Source organism: Balaenoptera musculus, chromosome 7 (assembly GCF_009873245.2).
Source record: "Balaenoptera musculus isolate JJ_BM4_2016_0621 chromosome 7, mBalMus1.pri.v3, whole genome shotgun sequence".
Taxonomy (NCBI): Eukaryota; Metazoa; Chordata; class Mammalia; order Artiodactyla; family Balaenopteridae; genus Balaenoptera; species Balaenoptera musculus.
Window position 1 is genome coordinate 53,655,408 of NC_045791.1, and position 20,078 is coordinate 53,675,485.

At 42.3% G+C, this 20,078-nt stretch overlaps 1 protein-coding gene and 1 long non-coding RNA gene across 5 annotated transcripts in view; one reads left to right on the forward strand and one right to left on the reverse strand.

Annotated features, from left to right (window-relative positions):
- LOC118898280 overlaps nt 1-15,118 on the reverse strand; it is a 38,875-nt gene extending 23,757 nt beyond the window's left edge. For all 3 annotated transcript variants that reach the window (XR_005020653.1, XR_005020652.1, XR_005020654.1), the window contains exon 1: nt 14,996-15,118. This is a non-coding gene — a long non-coding RNA (uncharacterized LOC118898280). The remainder of the gene's footprint in view (nt 1-14,995) is intronic.
- The window catches only part of PDK1 (pyruvate dehydrogenase kinase 1), a 45,531-nt gene continuing 40,298 nt past the window's right edge, over nt 14,846-20,078 (forward strand). Inside the window, exons 1-3 of one of the 2 annotated variants that reach the window (XM_036858461.1) lie at nt 14,846-15,105; nt 16,879-17,020; nt 19,730-19,801. In XM_036858461.1, coding sequence (XP_036714356.1) covers nt 14,904-15,105; nt 16,879-17,020; nt 19,730-19,801 — 416 coding nt within the window. In that variant the 5' untranslated portion in view covers nt 14,846-14,903. Of the gene's footprint in view, nt 15,106-15,744; nt 15,793-16,878; nt 17,021-19,729; nt 19,802-20,078 lie in introns of those variants that run through there. The other variant, XM_036858462.1, reaches the window with a different exon arrangement.

Below are 20,078 nucleotides of genomic sequence, written 5' to 3' on the forward strand. Positions count from 1 at the left end.
CATCCCCCAAAAGACTTTGACTACTCTAAAAAAGAACTTTAAATTGTTTAATTTTAAAGATGAAGGGGAGGGAGGAGGAAGATATTATTATATAATACATTCAATAGAGATTGAATAGATATGAAAACTAAATGTTAAAAAATCACTGTACTTCAAAATGTCGAGGTATATGGGGCGCAACAGCAAACAGGTGCTAATTTGTTTGGCTGTAGTGTAAGCAGCATCTCAGAATCTTTTAAAAGAACAAAATACAGCTACGTGTGCCATTGTTGCTTTGGAGTTTTAATTTTTTTTTTTTCTTTTCAGAAATGTTATGCCCTTAAGATACTAGTTGTACTTTGGAATTTTCAAAACAAAAATAGTTTTATAAGTGATATTTTGTTTACAAAGATTTCTCTAAAACAGGTCATAACAGTGTTTAAAATCTCAGTTTCTTGCTTAGGTAACTTGCAACCTAGTGCACTGGCTTATAGGTTGCTCAGAAGCTGATATTTTGAAAGTGTTTATAGACCTTTGTTATAAAAATGAATGTCCTAAAAAGGGGGGGGGGGTACAAGGGTGGTTCAACAACAAAAGAAGCAAGAATGTAGTGGTGTTTAAATTTGTAGTTGTTAAAAATGTCATCTCAAGTCAAGTCACTGGTCTGTTTGCATTTGATACATTTTTATACTAACTAGCATTGTAAAATTATTTCATGATTAGAAAAATACCTGTGGATATTTGTATAAAAGTGTGAAATAAATTTTTTTATGAAAGTGTTCATTGCTTAGTAACACAGCATTGTATATGTGAAATTATAAATAATGTGAATTGCCTTTCTTTTTATTTCATCAAACTAAACTGTAAAGTTTTTCGTGTTTTTATTTATATGGGACACTAAGAATCTCACCTCAGCCAAAGATATTAGTGCCCCCCCCCCAAAATGCAATGTAAATGTGATTGATGGGTTTTTTTCCCCCCTTTTGGCTCTACTGTTCAGTTGAGAATATTTTCAAAAGAAAATGGTCTTAAAGGTGGTTTGTTCAAGATACCTACAAATTGGGAGATGTCTGTATGTGTTGATTCATTTGCTTCAAAGGCTTATGATGCCTGTGAAGGATAGGGCGTCATTTAGCAATGATACCATGGCATGAAGAGAAAAGTTCTTATGGCTAAGTTGCTTTCGTCTTAGAACACACTTTGGATGTGAGAGCAGGCCAGCTGTGACATGACTCATTATACTGGTCACCAAGGACTGATTTGGCAGAATTGACAGGTCAGAAAATATTTTCTTCACCAATGGATTTCGTTTAAATTTAAGCAATTTTATGAAACTTCTCTAGCTGGATTATCACAATTTAATAAATACAAGGTATGTATATAGCGCCCAGACAATATAGCATGGCGTGGCCTGAATAAATTTCCAATCTAAAATGTATTATATGCCCAGGCTCTTAGGTAATAGTTTTCCATTGTACTTGGTGTAACGTGTTAAGTCTTAGCTTTCTTAGTTCTTGGAAGATCAGACAGATGTTATCACCCAGAGAAATGAGTGACTGGCACTTTTTAATGATAGGCCAGTGGCTGTGACCCTTTATTAGCCACAGTCCTATGGGTATACCCAGTTTAAATCACTGCAATAATGTATAATCAACATAACTGTTAAGAGTGTCAGTAACTGTGGTTTGGCTAGGGCTATGGCATAAATGCTCTTGGCTGGAGGTCATGGCAGTGCTTTATATGACTCCTGTGATTCTACTCGCTTCTCTCCCTCTCATAAAATACAGGGATGCCTAGGAGTGATAGTGGTATTATTCCAGGGGATCCTTGGACCCGTCTGCAAACACTGATGTGTCATTGCCACAACCTCGCAGTGCGTCATGCACAGTCATGGCTTATGTTATGCCCTTGTGGTTCAGAATATTCTAGAATGTGGGGTAGATGTAGGTGGGGAATGCTTTAAGTTGTCCAGACCAGGGAAGTAAGGATAAGTTCTAGCCTTCTACCCTAAATGAAAACATCTTAATAAGAAGCTCATCTCTAGTACCCTAACCCACAGAAGGACAGTGTGGGAAGACAGTTTGGGACTGACGGACTGTTTTGTTTTAAAGGAGGAAAGAGTGAAATGCTGTAGGTGGCTGGCTGGCTTCCACATAAGTACATCCCCAGAGCTGAGAAAACAGGAATGTAGAAGGGTTGTTTGATCAGCTTGGGTAGCATGAAGTAAATGATTAAAGGCAGTTCCTCGAGACCAAAGGATGGGTGGTCCATCCTTTGGTTGGACTTTCGTGGTCCAACCACGTGCATTGAGCTTCAAAGAGATGGAGAAAATGAACTGAAGAATGATTTCAGAAGAGTGGCTATTGCAAAGAAGCTAGTGGGCATCTGTTCCTCCACTAGTTCCTGATTATGGTCGAATGGCGAGTAACAGTTTTCTTTCTCTTGTACCTTAAAAAACAGGTTTTGCTGACTCTGACCCAGCTGTTAGATTGTGAGAGTGCTGTATGCTAGTGGCTGAAGCCAGGTCTGCAGAGGTGTTACCAACAGATCCATCTAGGAGGGAAGTGTTATAAAGGGATTCCTGGTTAAATCCTCTATGGGTAAGTGAACTGTAAAACACAAGTCAGAGTGAGAAAACTTGTCTAGCACAGTGCAAGGTAGACCAGGCACCACAAAGGGAAAAGCTAACCGGGTAATGGTCGATGGCTATACTGGAATGAAGGAAAACAAGTGTGATTTTTGTAGCAGTCAGCAAAGCTTAAGTGCCTCAGTCTCTTTGCCTTGACACTGGAGCATCTCTCTGTCAGGCTGCCTGTGCCGGGGTCATGGAAATAAGCAGAGACATATCGTGTTAGCAGAGGTTAGATAAAATTTCTCACACACTATTCATCCTTCGAGAACATCCCCAAGAAATCTCAAACTACAGGGACAGAGTGTGCTTCTTTTACTATCTCAAAGCCTAGCAGATAAGTATTCAGTTCACCAATAACCAGTAGATAGATTTAAGTGAGATTTAAGATTCTGTTATTGTCACTGTAACAGATCCTGTGATTGTAATATGGAGATGGTTAGGTGTGGTTTCATCATTTTTTTCCCAATTGGAAATAAAATTTCTAGGATGTTACTAGGCTCTGGGGATACACATACAAATAAGACATGGGCTCTGACCTTTTATTGGAAGCTTATCTAAAATAACAGGTGGTACTGACGAACACAGGTCAATTTACATAAGTAGCAGATTAAAAATCTTGCATCAAGGTATCAACGGTTGACACATAAGGTCAGTACCTGGTCCTGCGTAGGTAGAACTTGCCTCCAGAACAAACCCCATTCCTGGAAAATTGGAAGTAGTCATTCTCAAATCTGGGCTGCCTGTTTGAATTCCTAAGAAACATTTTTTAAAAGTCCCAGTGCCCAGACCTCATGTCAGATTGAGTTTATCAGAATCTCTGAGGGTGGGACCCCAGGCATTAGTGCTATTTAAGGCTCCCCAGGTGACTCAAAGTGTAGCTCAGGTTGAGAGCTGCTATGCTATAGAGGTCGTTGGATGGCCTGAATATTTATGGCAAGGGGTCCGCCCTCTATGTGGAAATGCCTTATCTCTGTGTGTGGTGCTTCCAAGTAATGAGAGCTTGGAAGCTAGAGGCATATTTGTCATAAAGTAGGAGGCGATTGAACAAGAGTGAGGTTGCAGTCAGACTGCCAGGGTGTGAATTAGCTTCCCCTCTTAGAAATAGAACCCCGGTGAGTGACTGACATGTCTGTGCCCCAGTTTCTCCGTCTGTAAAGTAAGATTGATATTAGTACCTATCTTGTGGATTTTTATAAGGAATAAATGAGAAGATCAGAAAGTGCTCACTAAATGTTAGCTATTTTTATAATCACACTTGTTACGTAGAATCATAAAATGTTAAAATAGGAAGGAAGCATGGAAATCTAGTTCTACTTCCTCATTTTACAGATGGGGAAACATAGTTTAACTGTCACTGACCTTTCGTTTCCTCACTCTTCAAGGTCTATCATACCCTGTGACTTACGTGTTACAGCTACAATCTGCAAGTCCAAGTACCTGTAACTAACTAAAAAATACTGGGAGCCTAACTCTTAAACTGCTTATCAACACAGGTCATTTTGTACAACAAGAGTGACCTTACTTCTGTGTTCAATTGTTTCAAGCCCTTAATACAATGACCAGAATGCGGGTTGGGGTTGGGAGCATGTGCACAAAGTCAGTCTGTAGGCATCTTGAAATTGCTATATACTGATTCTTCTTGATTTTTTTTTTTCTGAAATGGAAGAGTGTAAAAAGAAAGGATTATTTTTTTTGAACCCTTCCTCAGTTCTTCACCCACACTATTGATTCTTTGGTTTCCTGTAATGGGAAGGCATGTTGTAGCTTTGTTGCTTATACCTTTACTGCTGTGCAGAAGAGGATGTGCTCACAGAGCCCATCTCGTGCTTGAGTTACGTCACTTACATTAGACCAAGTTTGTCATTGGAAGGACAGTTGGAACAACTCCCATTTCTCCCTTGCACATGTCACGATGCATTGACTGAAAGACCTCTTAAAGTCCAAAAAAAAAAAAAAAGAAGGCACTTTTCCCTAGGAAAACTGGGGGTCTGATTCCATGGTGTCATCAAATTGCTGATGGAACAAGTTCTAGGGCGCTTACCAGACTGAGAAAGCCACCCTGGTTAGGAAGTCTTAAATCAACTAAGTGGTTAAGAGCCATCCTCATCACACTTTAACATGCCTGAGAATCACCTAGGGATCTTAAGATGCAGGTGCTGCTTCACACAGCCTGGAAAAGAGCCTGAGAGTCAACATTTCTAAGGAGCTGCAGGTGCTGCAGTGCTGCTGGTCCACGGATTACACGTTGGGCAGCAAGGGGCTATGGAGTCGATCTTCGTTCAAGGTGCAGGTTACTTCTCTGCCACTTCCTACTTGTGTGACCTTGGGCGAGTTTACTTACCCCTAGTGGTTTAATTTCCTCATCTATAAAACGGTATATGGAGTAAGCAGGATTATAACCTAGGCCTCTAGGAAATAGACACCAATCTACTCACTTCATACAATTTCCAGCCCCCTAACATCCTCAGACTTGTGGATAAAGAGCAATCAGGACACATTTTAGTATTTGTTATATGTGAGTCTATAGCTTTCACTGTCTTGACAGGATAGATAACATTCGTTTTAGGCTACCCTTTTTTTTTTTTTTTTTTAAACCCCACATTTGTTTATTTATTTATTTTTGGCTGTGTTGGGTCTTCGTTTCTGTGCCAGGGCTTTCTCTAGTTGTGGCAAGCGGGGGCCACTCTTCATCGCGGTGCGCGGGCCTCTCACTATCATGGCCTCTCTTGTTGCGGAGCACAGGCTCCAGACGCGCAGGCTCAGCAATTGTGGCTTACGGGCCTAGTTGCTCCACGGCATGTGGGATCTTCCCAGACCAGGGCTCGAACCCGTGTCCCCCGCATTAGCAGGCAGATTCTCAACCACTGCGCCACCAGGGAAGCCCCTAGGCTACTCTTATGGGGCATGCCTTCAAGACACCTGCCCTGCTAGAAGCAAAATCCCATTACAGTGAATCCCATTACGACTGAGTGGGGAACAGTCTGCCAGTTCTGGTGGCTGACCCACAGAAGCAGTGATGTGTTGGTCTGGTTATAGTGACATCTCTAAATCAGTAACAAAACAAAAAGACTGAAGTAAGGGTCAGGCTAACTCTAAGAGTTAAGTTTTTGAATTTGACATTTCCTTTCTCAAGCAGCAACAATTCTTCAGTTTCCCTTTGCCTGTTGCCACCACAAACAACCCAACTACTCCTGCCAGAAAACAAATGAATAAGATGCCTAAGACCACTGTGGTAGATAACTATGGATTGGCTTGCCCAACCTCTGTTCCACCCTTCTAGTTAGAAGGGCTGGAAAGCTAAAAATACTTTTCCAGACTCCCTTACAGCTAGGGATTTTGCACGTGAATTAGAGTCTATGAATTACATTCCTTCATTTGAGATCTGCAAGGTGGACTCAGTGGGTGTTTCTACAAGCAAACACGGTTGTGGAGGTTCAGTGTTGAGTGTCTTCTAGCTTTAAGTATCAGAAAGGATTGACTGGTGGTGGTCTCTTTTCTCCTGTTTTCGACTGTGGATTGCAGCTACAAGTATTTGTCTTCTCCTCAATTTCTAGAAATCCCCAGATGGGTCATTGTTCTAGAAATTATCCTCAGAGGCCCAGGCTAGAGCCTACTTTAGTCTATTTTGTATACATTTAATTTCCTGAATTAAATCCCTTCATGCCAGCAATATCTAGAGTGATTTCTATTTTATGCCCTGAATTCCGACTGATATGGTCGCTCACCCAAAGAAAATGGTAAAAGATCTAGGAAATTAAAAGAAAATACATAGAGAGGATGTAACTGCCTTCTTCTAGCTAGTGCTGGATTCAGAATACTTTTATTGCTTTTAAGATCAACCTGATTCTCCAAGATATATGTCACATCAAGGTGAATCTTGTTTCTTTTTTCTAAATCTCCTCTAAAAGAGGGTAGAAATGTGTATGTACATTATCTGACCTAAATAATCTGGAAATGAAGGGAATAAAAATAGAGGAAAAAAAATCATTATTCTGTGAGAGAATGTCACATTTCATGGATTGCATGTCTCCATTAAATCCCAGTGTTTAATAAGAAAAAACATTACCAGTCTGCAGAACATGGAAATAATGTGTTGTTTCTTTACCTGCCCAGCATCCCTTCAGATGAAAGAATCTGCTGTTTCCCTTTCTTCTAATTCAGTCCCTGATGTTGGATAGGTATAGGTGTGTGTGTACCACCTCTCCACACCTACTCCCAGGTTCCAGGGCTGGAAACATGGCCCCAGCCTGGCCAGAGTCAATCCTAGTGTTTTTCTAGAGCAATGAGGGGTGCTCACTACTGAGCTTTTGCCCATCAGGGACTAAAGCCTGCTGCTACTCTGTCCATCTCTAAAATAATGCAGGGAGTCGGCCTTGTGAAGCTTGTGAAGCTTCACAAGAAACCCCAACACCAAGAATAGCAGAGCTGAAATGTGGGAGGAAGAAAGAGGAAGAGGAGGGAAGGACACACTCTGATACTTTGGATGTACCACTCGAAGAATATTTCAGTGACTTGAGAAAAAAATGGTCTTTTATTTAAGGAAGTTTGAACTAGGTTTTCTGTACTTGAGTCTCCAAGAGTCCTGCTTAATATAAAGTAAAATCCATCAACCCTAACGCATCTCTAGAAGGATTATCAAAAGAAGACGTGGTTATTCTGAATTTCCTTTCCTTAGATGGTTTATCCAGTGAGCTTCTCCCACCTTTCCCTTTAGCTTCAAGCACACTATACCTCCTGCTTCACACACACACAAAATGCAAATTATTGTATAAGGATTTTCTCAATTTCCTGACTAGATTTGAGCCCTGGTCTGATTTAACACACAATGTTCTCTCCACTAGGCTATACAGCCTCAGCATTCTCTGTTAAAATAACTGCTTCACTGGTTAGTGCCTATGCCACAGAAAGAGAAATGGCCGTAATCATTAGTAAGAGTGAGCAACTTAGCCAAGGTTACACATTTAGAAAGTGGTGGAGCCTTGATTCCAGCCCAGGTCTGCCCATATCAATTCCACACATTTCTTAAACATACTGATAACGCATCCCAATCAAAGATGTGTCCCTCCTCCCATCTAAGGCAACGCTTCCAGTCTTCCAGGACCCTATTCAGGCACTTAACCTCTCCCTCTTCTTTATATCCAGCTTGCTTCATAAGTTCCTCACCTCCAGCAGTTAGACATACTCAAGACTTTCCCATTGTAAAATATATAAATAAACCAACTCCACAGTGGTCCTTCCCAATGACTGTATTTATTTGCAGTTATCATCTCTACTTCCTCATCACTGTTCTCATGAAGCCACTTGTTCCAAAGCCACCACCAACTTTTTGGTTATTAAGTCTGAAGCACACTTCTCAGTTCTCATTTTACTTGACTGCTGGAGAATATTTAACAATATCGAATGCTCCCTCATTTTTGAAAGCGCTTTTTCTTTGGCTTCCACTATTGTCATCCCTTAAATACTTTTGCTGTGAGAGATTGTCTCTGGTTTCCTGTACCCTCCCCAGGTGATCTCAATTCCAATTACCAGTTGCATTAGAGACAGTGAATTGTCTCCCGATATTCCCTCTAGTAAGAATTTTAAAAGGTCGCCAATGACAATGCTTTCTTATCCCTTAAAATTTTATCTTACTAAGAGCTCTAGACACATTTAGACAGATTTTAATCATCTTATTCCTTGTGCATATAACAATAGGAAAACGTAAGTGAAATAAATTGGTTAAGATTCTCCAAGAACTTTACTTCTTTATAGTTACAGTTTGAATCTTTCAAATTAACCTTTAACTCAGAATAATAAATGTCTTTTCCAAAAAATAGTATTGTGATGCAGCATTTCTTAAGCGAGCGCTTCACTCTTCAGGATTTTCTTCCAGACAGCTGATACCCAGTCTGCAAACTTTGATGATCAAAAACATAGGCAATGTCAACACCTGTTCTGATAGGAATTGTGACACCTTATTGATTTGTGAAGTGTTAAAATGTGAAAGAAAAAAATTCTAAGTATCAGTGAAATATGGCAACTCACACTGTTCTGAAGAGGACATGGCTGTAGCTCCAAGCTTTTTACAGAATCTTAAGTTATAGTTTCCTGACAGACAGTTGGGGGCACCTCCACAGGCAGAACAAATGGAAAAGGACCTTTCGAAAAAGCCTTTCAGTTGATCTCCTGAGAGTGGAGGAGGGGGCCGGACAGGACAGTGCCCAGGAAGCAAAAGACTAGCGCCTCAGCCTTAACTCTGTGCCTTGCCCGCGGTTATTTGCAAGCTGAGGTGATGACCGTAGCCAGCTATGTGTTTTGAGGGAATCATAGCAATCATAATCCAAAGTCTCACCTAATGACTTTTTCGCTGAATTATGAATGAATGAAGGCCAACAAGCTTAGGGATTTTTTGTTTTGTTTCTTGCAGTAGGGATGATTGGGTTTTTTGAGGCTCATGGTGGGAGGAGTCATATTAACATCTTGTTTTTTTTTTTAGGGCCTCTGAAGGTCCTAATCTCAGCCTCCATACAACACACACACACACACACACACACACACACACACTACTCTTCTTTATTATTGTTATAGCCTGTAGCACCCTCTGAGATAATCTTATATGTTTATTCTCTGTCTCTTCCCCTTATCATGGAAGCCCCATGACAGCAGGGACCTGGATGTCTTGTTCGCTGCTGTATCCCCAGAACTTAAACTAGTGCCTGCCCAGGACACAGCATGTCTAAAGAAACATTTACAGAATGAGTGAACCCCAGAAGTAGGCAGCTAGAAACCTAAGAAGGAAAGAAATGAAAGACAAAGGGAAATTGGTGGTGAAACTAGAAATTTGGACGCCCTCTCCCCCAACAAAATTTTTAAGAGAACAACTTGAACTGTGCTGATGGCATATATAATTCAGACATCAGCAGACTTCTTGCCCCCAGAATTAGCTCAAATGGCTAATTCCAGTTTGTCCAGGTCTGGAGTTCTGTCAGGTCTGTAAACTCTCAGGGGTTTTCGACCTCAGAGTCCCCTTCAACCCGACCACTGCTTAGGCTCCTCAAGTGCAAATGCTGCCCCCAATTCTCATGCAAAATTCACCCCTTTCACCAATTTGCACAAAGGCACAAAAGACCCAGTCTCAACCATCTTTTTTCTTTTTCTAGTGAACTTTACTGAGGGTTCAGGGAGCGCTCTCATTGTGAAACAGCCTTTGCAAATGCCACCTCCCCTCCTCCTGAGCTCTGCGGAGTGGATTCCTCTCCTAGCTTCCTGCAGGGCTGTTTGTTACTCGTTCCCCGGGGAGCTCCCTCTCTACTCCAGCAGCATAGCAAACACCTACGCCAGATAAGTACGGGGATTTCCCTAAAACAAGTCCTGCTGAACAGGATGGCCTCCGCATCACTGCACAGGTAACCACTTGAATGACGGTCCTCCTTAAAGAAAGAAGGCAAATGTAGGTAGGGGAAAATCATGCCTCAGTGAAATACAATGCATTGTTCAGAGCACAGCTTCTTAGGGTGTCTGATTCTGACTCACTGTCTTTGAGCTATTTATAACTCTGTAAATTGCAGGTAACTGATAATGCAAATAATTCTTGCCTATATCCATGCAAATACGTTCTGTCTGGTGGAGGTGGAGGGTTCCGGACTCCTAAGGGGAAAAGCCAGTTTTACAGCCCTTTACAAATTCGTTTCTGTAATCCTATTTTTTGGCTTCTCCTTTGAACTGGTTGTAATACCTTTTCTGATTCCCTCATTTACTGAATGTGTTAATTAAAATTTTGGTGTGTTCATTTTACTTTTTCAGCTTTATTGAAGTATAATTGATAAAATCATAAGATGTTAAAAGTACACAATGTGATGATGTGTTCATTTTGTAGTTGCATGAAAGTCATGATTTTTATCTTTTGTTTGAAAGTTACCTTTGTAAAGTATCAGTCAGGGTTCTGGGACAGGAAATGGTAGCGTACTCAAAGGGGAAACTGAAGAGTGTGTGAAGGGACTCTTTCCAGAGGTGTGGGCAGAGTAAAGAGACAGGGCTCGTGAAGCACCCCAATTAACAGGAGAAGGAAACTGGTACCACCTCTAGGGCTCACGGGACATGGGGAGGGAGCTGTGGCCACACTTAAGAGGGACACACATAATGGCCCAGCAGGAAGGGGCAGGAGAATAAATAGTTGTAACTTTCCTCTTGTCCTCTGAGCCCCATGAAGCCAGAGGGTAAAGGAGACAGGGTGGACATAGTCCAGCTTGTTTCCATGATTTTCAGTCAAATCAGTCCAACAAGAATCATAAAATCTCAGTGAATTTAGAGAATCCCGCCCAAGTCTGCTATAAAGATTTTTACAGAGCCTTACATTACAATTATACTTTATATGTACATAGTTAAATAATATAGCCCTTTGGTAAAAGTTCATAAAAGAGATACCACCCTTTGATCACTTTCTACCTTTGACCCCATATCTTACAGTCTTATGCTCATATTGCTCCCTCTAAAATATTTTTACTACAGTCTTAACAACCGTCATGTTAACAGAGACCTGAAAAAAATCGAATGTTCTCTCCAGTTTCTGGACCCTAAGCCTCTGACCAAGAAGTGAAAAGTTGATGTAATTTTAAATCTATATATATATATACTCATTCTCTGTATATTGGGTGGAAGCTTGGTGAATATACTTTGGAGAAAAGAAAAGTTGGGATTGGTTTCTGGGTGAAAGAACCTTGATATGATAAATCTCAAGCTTTCTGCCCGGCCTTTGTGCTTTCACACAAGTTAATGTTCAGCTGAGCACCTCGACATGCTCAGGTGGAAAACAGCACAGTTGCAAATCAGGGCTGAGGAAGCTGAATAATACCGTGCATGATAGTGTGAGAAGAATTTAGAGCTCAAGGAGTGATCTGGAAGGAAGGGGAGAAGGAGGAAGGCAAAACGACCAGAGGCTGCAGCAGAATCGCAGAGTAGTTGAGGGACTATTTTAAGGATGGCTAATATTCCATTGTAAATTGTTTTCTACCAAATCTTTGGTAAAGTTGGCTTCATGCAAAACATGTACGTGAGTGGTTCTGATCAAACCGTAATAAGGAAATAACTTTAAAAAACCACCAGTAATGATAAAAAAAAATAGAGGGCATTTGAGTGTTTAGTATGTCCTGGGCATTGTGCTAACACAGATGGCTAAACTATCTATGTCACAGTCACCCCCAGTGAGACATATATTATCCCCCCTTTTTAGGTAAGGAGGCCGAGGCTCAGAGAGGTTAAGTAACTCACCCAAGGCCACACAGCCAGTTAACGAAAGAGCCAGGATTTGACCCCAGAATCCAGTCTCTTTTCATAGCACCACATTGCTTCCTAATCATCCTCCCCACAGTGTCCTTAGAAAGCTGTCCTTCAGACTCTAACAGTCATTGACAAGAACCCCCTCCTCCTCTAAGGTTGCCCATTTCACAGTCAAAGGGCTGTAACCAAAGTTTTTCCATGTGTGAGTCAGATCTGTCTCCCTACAGTTTCCACCCACAAGTCTTCCATCTGCTGTCTGGGCCACTCAGAAAAAACCTAATCCTTCTTTTATGGAGCAGGCTAATATTTGAAGATAACGTGTAAAATTCTTATACCATGTTGGACTTAGCATAATATGCTTTGTAAAAGCAGGCATATGTGAAAGGGATCCTATCTGAATTGCACATGGCTTTATTCCCAGCCACCTAGAACATGACCTGGTACCTAGGCATTCAACAAATATTCATAGAATGGATGAAGGAAGGCCACATTTGGAGGGTACAGAGTATGGTTGATGGGGCAGCAAACATATAAAAGAGATACCACCCTCTGATTACTTTCTCTACATATCTCATAATCTTATGTTCATACTGCTTCCTCTAAGATACTGTCACCAAAATCATAACAACAACCATTTTAACAGATACCTGAAAGAATTATTAGAGGCACCACTTTTGGAAAATATGTTTGAGTGCTGCTTCCACCCCATCCCCTCAACTGCCTACACTTGTTTCCAGGTGGTCAATGTTCTCCTTCAAGCTAAACCTGTGAGATAATGAAAGCAAGGGCAGTCAACAGATCCCTTAAACTATAACTTGCTTCATCAATCATATCATGTAACCTGCCTTCACTGATCAAACCTGCCTTAACTGTCCCTACAAATTGCACACCCTTCAAGCTTCACATAGCTTAGACAATATATCACAAGACTCCTTTAACCGCCCCCTATAGATAACACCTCTGACGTATGGATCACTATAGTAACGGTTTCAAAAGTTGTTTTTCAGGAACATGGAGCTAGTCTTGCCCAGTTCATATTGGTCGAGATCACCAACTATTCAACTGGGCCTTCTGCAGTGTTGGATAGATGACCTTTTGACATCAGAAGGCCAAAACACTCCACCCTCAGATCATACTAACCCCTCCATTTTCGGAACAAGCATCCCATGAAAAAGCATGTAGCTCAGTTGCGCATGCGCAGAACACCGGTTACTTCACCACCTTACCTCCATTCACCTTTCCCCAGGCCTCAGACCACCCTACTTCTTTATCCCATAAATATCCCAAGCCCCTCGCCTTAGGGTAGGTGGGTTTAAAATTTATTCTCCCTTTTCGTGAATAAACCTTTCCCCTGCTGCAAACTTCGGCATCTCAAGAGTTTGTCTTGCTGCACGTTGGGCAAACGAACTCGGTTTGGTAACACCAGTACACCTTAAAAAGAGACTCTCATCTCATTCTTTTCTTTTTTTGATTTGAATTTTATTTATTTTTTTATACAGCAGGTTCTTACTAGTTATCTATTTTATATCTCATCTCATTTTTTTCCAAATAAATATATTTATTTATTTATTTATGGCTGCGTTGGGTCTTTGTTACTGCGTACGGGCTTTCTCTAGTTGTGGAGAGCGGGGGCTATTCTTCGTTGCGGTGCATGGGCTTCTCATTGCGGTGGCTTCTCTTGATGCAGAGCATGGGCTCTAGGCGCACTGGCTTCGGTAGTTGTGGCTCGTGGGCTCTAGAGCACAGACTCAGTAGTTGTGGCGCATGGGCTTAGTTGCTACGCGGCATGTGGGATCTTCCCGGACCAGGGATCGAACCCGTGACCCCTGCATTGGCAGGCGGATTCTTAACCACTGTGCCACCAGGGAAGTCTTCATCTCATTCTTTATACATATACTTTTATACAACCCAAGAACTGACCATATGGAGAAATGAATTATTCTATACCAGTAACTGCTGGATATATATACACATATATACGTGTATATATATATACATATATATGTATATATGTATATGTATACATATATAATATTTATTGTATAATAAATTATACAATAAAATTGATAAACTACACACCCATAGAAAAGTATTTTTGCTGCATCTAGGACATTATAAAGCACTGTGGTTCGATAATATGGGGAAGTAGCAGTGGAGAGAAGGGACAGTGGTGATTTTCACTGTAACTCAGCCTTTGCAACTCTAAGGGATTGAATCAAAATTAGAAATTCTCTAGTCTTATATTCACTATTTAGAAACCTGGAAAGTATGGGGCAACCAAACTGTGACGCCAAGACGACAGAGAGAAGGGCAATCGGAGTGGAGGGAGCCTTTTTAAATACACTGCTGCCCAGGCCGAGAATGCCTGTAGATAACGCTTCAAGTTGGGCTGCCAATTCTCTTCTCCTGGGACGGCGGTCGTTGTGCTATTATTTAGGGCCACACTCTGCAGTGATCACCATTCGTACTTTTGTCCCACTGTTTGGCAACGGTCTGCTCCTGAAACTCTTTGGGTCTCAGTTTCCTCCCCTGTAAAATATAGGGCTTGCATCACAGAGGAGGGTTTCTGGAACACGCTCACAGCAGGACACCGTGGCGCCTGGAAGCGGAGCTAGGCCCCGCCCTTGAGCCAGGCCCCGCCCTTGAGCCTTTCGGCTGAGGCTGGAAGGGCGGGGGAAGCAGGAAGGTGGGTTTTGTTCCCAAAGGGCATGGGAGGGCGCACTACACAGCGCCGGGCCTCCAGGCGCCCGCGCCCTCCCTGCCGCTCTCCGGGCCCCGCCCCGCGGCGCGGGGGGCCGGACTCTGACCCCGGGGCGGCCCGGCGCGCGCTCCCCGCCTCCTCCCCGCCTCCCTCTCTACCCCCCCCCGGGCCCCGCCCAGCGGCGCGGGAGGGGCCGGGCTCCGGCGAAGGGGGCGGTGGCCGCGGCGGTGACAGCCGCTCCCCGCCCCCGAGGCCGCCACGTCCCTCACGTACCACCCGGACGAGCTGCGGAGCGGCGACCGCGCCGGGGCTCCGGCTCCTCCGGCGGGGCTCGGCATGAGGCTGGCGCGGCTGCTGCGCGGAGCCGCCTCGGCCGGTCCGGGCCCCGGGCTGCGCGCCGCCCGTCCCACCGTCAGCCGCAGCCTCACCTCGGACTCAGGCTCCGGCCCGGCGCCCGAACGCGGCGTTCCGGGCCAAGTGGACTTCTACGCGCGCTTCTCGCCGTCCCCGCTCTCCATGAAGCAGTTCCTGGACTTTGGTGAGTGCGGCCCGGACCTCGGGCCTTCCTGCGCAGCCCCCGCCGGGAGCTGCGACTGGTGACCCCGGCCGGGCCCGGCCCGCGCGGACGCCCTCTTGTCTTCTGAGCGCCCCATTCAACGTCTCTCCCCCGGCGCCTTAGGCGCCTCCTTCCTCCCTCGCGGATGGATCTTTCTGCTCAGGTGCAGGGGCAGGCGAGATAGCTGGAAGCGTGTGGTTTTTTTTGCCGTGTGTTGTTAAAAAAACAAACCCGGGGGCCGAGGACGGAATGACCCCCGCCGCCTTTCAGCGCCCGTGTGCACCTCCGCGCTCTCAGCCTGGCCGTTTCGGAAGAGCGCAGCTCCGGTGGGAAGCGAGTGTGCTGACACCTCCGGGAGTTGCGTTGGGATTCTGCAGAGTGCTGATAAATGCTTAGTTTTGCATATGATGATTGCATAAAAGTGGCGTGCTGATAGGGGAAGCAGGTTATAACTGGCCCAGTGTTTCAGAGAATGTTTTCTTGCCACTGGCTTAGGAGTTTCCGCCAATGGCACATTCATTTCGTCAACAAACTCTGGAGCACGTGTAAAGTGCGTGAGTACAATATGCTGTGGGGTTTGTTTACCAAAGTGACTATCCACTTTCCTCTTCCTCGGATGGGTGCTTCCTGGTTTTCTCTAGAAAGGATGCAGAGGAATTGCAAAGTCAGGCATTTAACTTTGACTTCTCATATGGGGTCGCTAAGGGGAAACGGGGAAAACTAATAAAGTCAAAATTTTGAGTAGGCAAAGTTATCTTCTGCATTTTGAGTGCTGTTCGGTCACTAACGGATCACTAGTGGCTTGAAAGATACCACCATGGTATCTTTTGGTATCTTAAACTTGTGGTTTACAGTGGCAATTTTGTTTGGCTCAGAGCTCTTGGTTTTTGTTTTTACTTTAAAATGACTCTAGTGTGATTAAGGGGTGAATTTGGCCTTGTTCCCAAGTATGTCATTGAACTTCCACAAGAAAATGTTTTAATACGATAATTCCTGCTATTGACAATCTAGTTTTTGCTAAGTGTGTCTCTTGCTAAAACAGCAAGATTAAATCAGTGAGTTTAAAATGCATTACTGAAATAACAGGGCTTTTTAGTTTAACTTTAAGTGAAACTGCTTGCCAAAGGAGATCTACAGCTGTTCTGCTTAGCATCTTGAGATAGGAGTGGGGGAGGAAGCAGGTTGCTTTCCAGGAATCAAACAATTGAATAGGACCTGCTGGGGGAGAAGCTTGAAGATGGTTGCTGAACAGGCATTGGTATTTTTTGCTTTCTGTTTCCTGAAAGACTCTTCTACGTTTACTCTTTGCTTATGGCAATTAGTATAGTGGTTCTGCGTGGAATCAATGCATCTTCCTGTGAACATGTCAAAATTTCCACTGTTTCTTAGGGAGGTTCTTCTCATAAACCTAGAGTTAAGAAACAGATTTTTTTAATGATAGCAACAACAGGTTATATAGGATAGGTTTTTGCAGGTCCTACGTTAATTAGACTCTGTGACTTGCTTAGGCTTGCTTAGGTTGTCTTAGTTCTAAGATGGGAGATGTGAGTAATGGAGATAAGAAAGTATCCTCATTGCTGCTCTACAGCGTGGTTGGAAGGTCAGTTGGAAGGTCATTCAGGCTATCTTGTCCCTTGCCTCCTCTTCCTTGCCCTATCATTATGGTGATGCTACCACTTGCCAAATAACTCCCTCTGTGTTTCTCCCTGCCTTATGGCCTCCACTTACTGCTGTTCCCACTGTGTTTGGTTTCAGGATCTGTGAATGCTTGTGAAAAGACCTCATTTATGTTTCTGCGGCAAGAGTTGCCTGTGAGATTGGCAAATATAATGAAAGAAATAAGTCTTCTTCCAGATAATCTTCTCAGGACACCATCAGTTCAATTGGTGCAAAGCTGGTAAGATTCCCTGTCTTGTGCTTGCAATTTCGATAGAGTTGTAGACTTTACCCAAAGTTAAAGCAAATACTTTTTTACTCTTCAGTGGAATCTTAAGGTAGTGGCAGCATTCCTCCTCCTTTGTTTGGGTGTATCTGGGCTTATCCCCTGAATCCTGGGCTGTACTACTTTTTGGTTTTGAAAAAAACAATCAGAACTGCACAGAAATGCAAACACTGTATTTAAGATTTGTGTTATTAAATCTGCAGAGATGTTAGTTTATAATGTAATAAAAATATCTACCGTATGTTGATAGTTAGGGATTTATATACATTACTTTTAATCCCTTCAATAACCCTGCCCAGTAGGCATGATTACCTCCATTTTATAGATGAGAAAACTGAGGCACCTACAGATTAAGTCCTTTGCCCAAGGCAGTACCAGTCGTGGTGGAGCTGGGATTCAAACGCAGATTTGTTTGTTTCTACTGCCCCATGCTGTGGTCAGATTAATAAAATGTATTAAAGGGTGTAAATATTTTTTATAAACTGAATTTATTTTTTTGAAGTATATTTTTATAAATCACAAAAGTTAAAATCTTTATTCTACCATTTAAAAACAATTAGAAGTTATTAGAATTGTGTAGAAACTATGATCTCTCTTTTAAAAAATGACAGTAGAGGTATTAAAAGTGCACACATATGTGGCCACCTGTGTACAGCCTTTCTTGTTAATGTTATTAAAAGTGTTATTCTCTTAAGCACTATACATTTCAAACAAAAGAGTTTGCCAGATTTCAGTCTTAAATGGAAAAAATTGAGCTGCAAGACATTTCCCAATTATGATTCATGGAGATCCTAGCTTTCCTGTTGTAGGCATTATAGTTTTGGGAGAAGCTGATCTAATGTCAGTTTTTTAAAACAAATGAAAGAAGTATGATTGCTACATAAATGATAATCAGATGCCATTTAGTCCAAGAATGTAACAGTTAGAAATGTGGTTTAAGTAAGAGGAGCTCTGATGGAAGGGGGACATACAATTTTCTACGGAGGCTTATTCCTGTTTGTTTTTTTTTAAAAAATTCATTAAAAGTAGAATATGCTGCATTTTGAAATCTTATCTGTGCCTAACACATTGTAAGTGTTAATAATTTGATGCCAAAAACTCGGCCTCTGTGCACTGGTGCCGAATCAAATCTTGAAGACAAGAGTTTTGGGAGAAGTAGGAAAGAATAACTTATTGCTTTGCCAGGCAAAGGGGGACACAGCGGGCTCATGCCCTGAAAAACTGTGTCCCAACCCAGGGAGATTTGGTGATTACAGCAGTGGTTCAAGGGCAGGGTTTGCTGATAAGGATCAGGATATGTGCAGGGCCTTCAGTCCTTTAATCTGGCCTCAGGTGGTCTCCTGATGAGCTTCCTGAGGTTATCAAACTGTGACCTTCTCTGGATTAAAGAATGCTAACATATTCCATTTGTTGGGGGTTTTAGTTCTGTAAAAAAGCTCAAAGATATTGTTATGTGTATCCCTTGAGGTGGACCCAGGACCCTGCCCCAAGACTGCACTGTTGTTTCTTGGCTGCTCCTCCCTTGTCTCTGCATCCCCTCCCTTCCCTGATTACCAACTTTTTGGACCTGCCCTTTGGAACTCAGGGAAGGTCGTGGAGGCTGGAGTCTATTCCCTACAAACTCGAAACAGGGGACACGGAAAGGCTTCCATGCCCAGGAGCCCCACAGGGTCCTGCTTGGTTTCAGTATCTCTTGAATAGAGAGCGTAATTGTTCTTGCCAATAAAGAGAAAAGTAAGTGTTCAGTCATAACAGTAGACATCAGAATCACTTGACTTTGGAATGTGTTGGCATGCTGTAAGGCATATTGCTTGTCAGAAACAACTTTCCAAACCAACATGTGGATTTACAGATTTTTAAAGCACTTTCATTGCCCCTGGATGCCTGCTAAGTTATGGCAGTTGTAGATCAAGCCAAAGCAGACCTTACACTACTGATGGTCATTGAATGACAGGTGTTTTGGCTCTGGTGCTGCACTGCCACTGTGCTCCTCAGCATGACCTTCAGAGAGTCATTTGGCTTCCCTCATTTTGCTCCTTTACCAGGTGATTTGCTCCCTTGAATTGTTAGGTAAATTAAAAACCTGCATTTTCATGACTTTTGTGTTTTTGTTCAGTTGTTTAAAAGAACCACGTGTTAGATTGTAAACTTTCAATAAACATCTGTTGACTGGACACAAACATCTAAAATTAAGTTTTTAAAGCAGAGGCATTTAAGTTAGACTCTTATACCAAGGTAGGCTGGCCTCCACATTTTACTGAGACTAAGACAAGTTAAGTCATTTGCCCAATATCACATAGCTATTGGTGACAGACTCAGTTCTCATAACAGTCAGTATTTACACTGTAAGGTACAGTGGTAATTTTAAGAAATTTAAAAACTATCTTAGAGTATAGAACTTTAAAAAAAAAAAGAAGTAGGAAATCTTAAAATTCTTAAATCAAATTTAACCTAAGCTTTTAGGAGAAAACATGTACCTTCTTCTAATTATTGTCACGCACTTTGCTTGAATGTGAATGGGTATAAAAATCCTACTTCAACCATAATTTGTTAAAAATTAATTAAAAATTAAGAAATGTTAAAAATGCCTTTTGAACATTGTCACAATATTGAAGTTTCAAAATGTAAAAGAACAGCTTTACGAGGGGTTGATTTGCATTTTAGGTATATCCAGAGTCTTCAGGAGCTTCTTGATTTTAAGGACAAAAGTGCTGAAGATGCTAAAACTATTTATGAGTAAGTACACAGTTTTGACCCTATTCTGAACACAATTTTTATACTGTTTGAACATCGTATAAAAAATGTAAAGGTATTGAGCTTATACCTGCTGTTGGGTCACTTTAGAAAAATTGATTAACTTTTAGTTTCCCACTACTCTAGAACATATGGTGGTATATGTGTCTATAGCAGCCCATACAGGCCAATCAGGTAACATAAGTTCGTAAATTGGGCTAGGCATAAGAAAAGCTTCATGTTCCTCTTAACTCTAGTGTAAAGAAAGATACAATTCAAA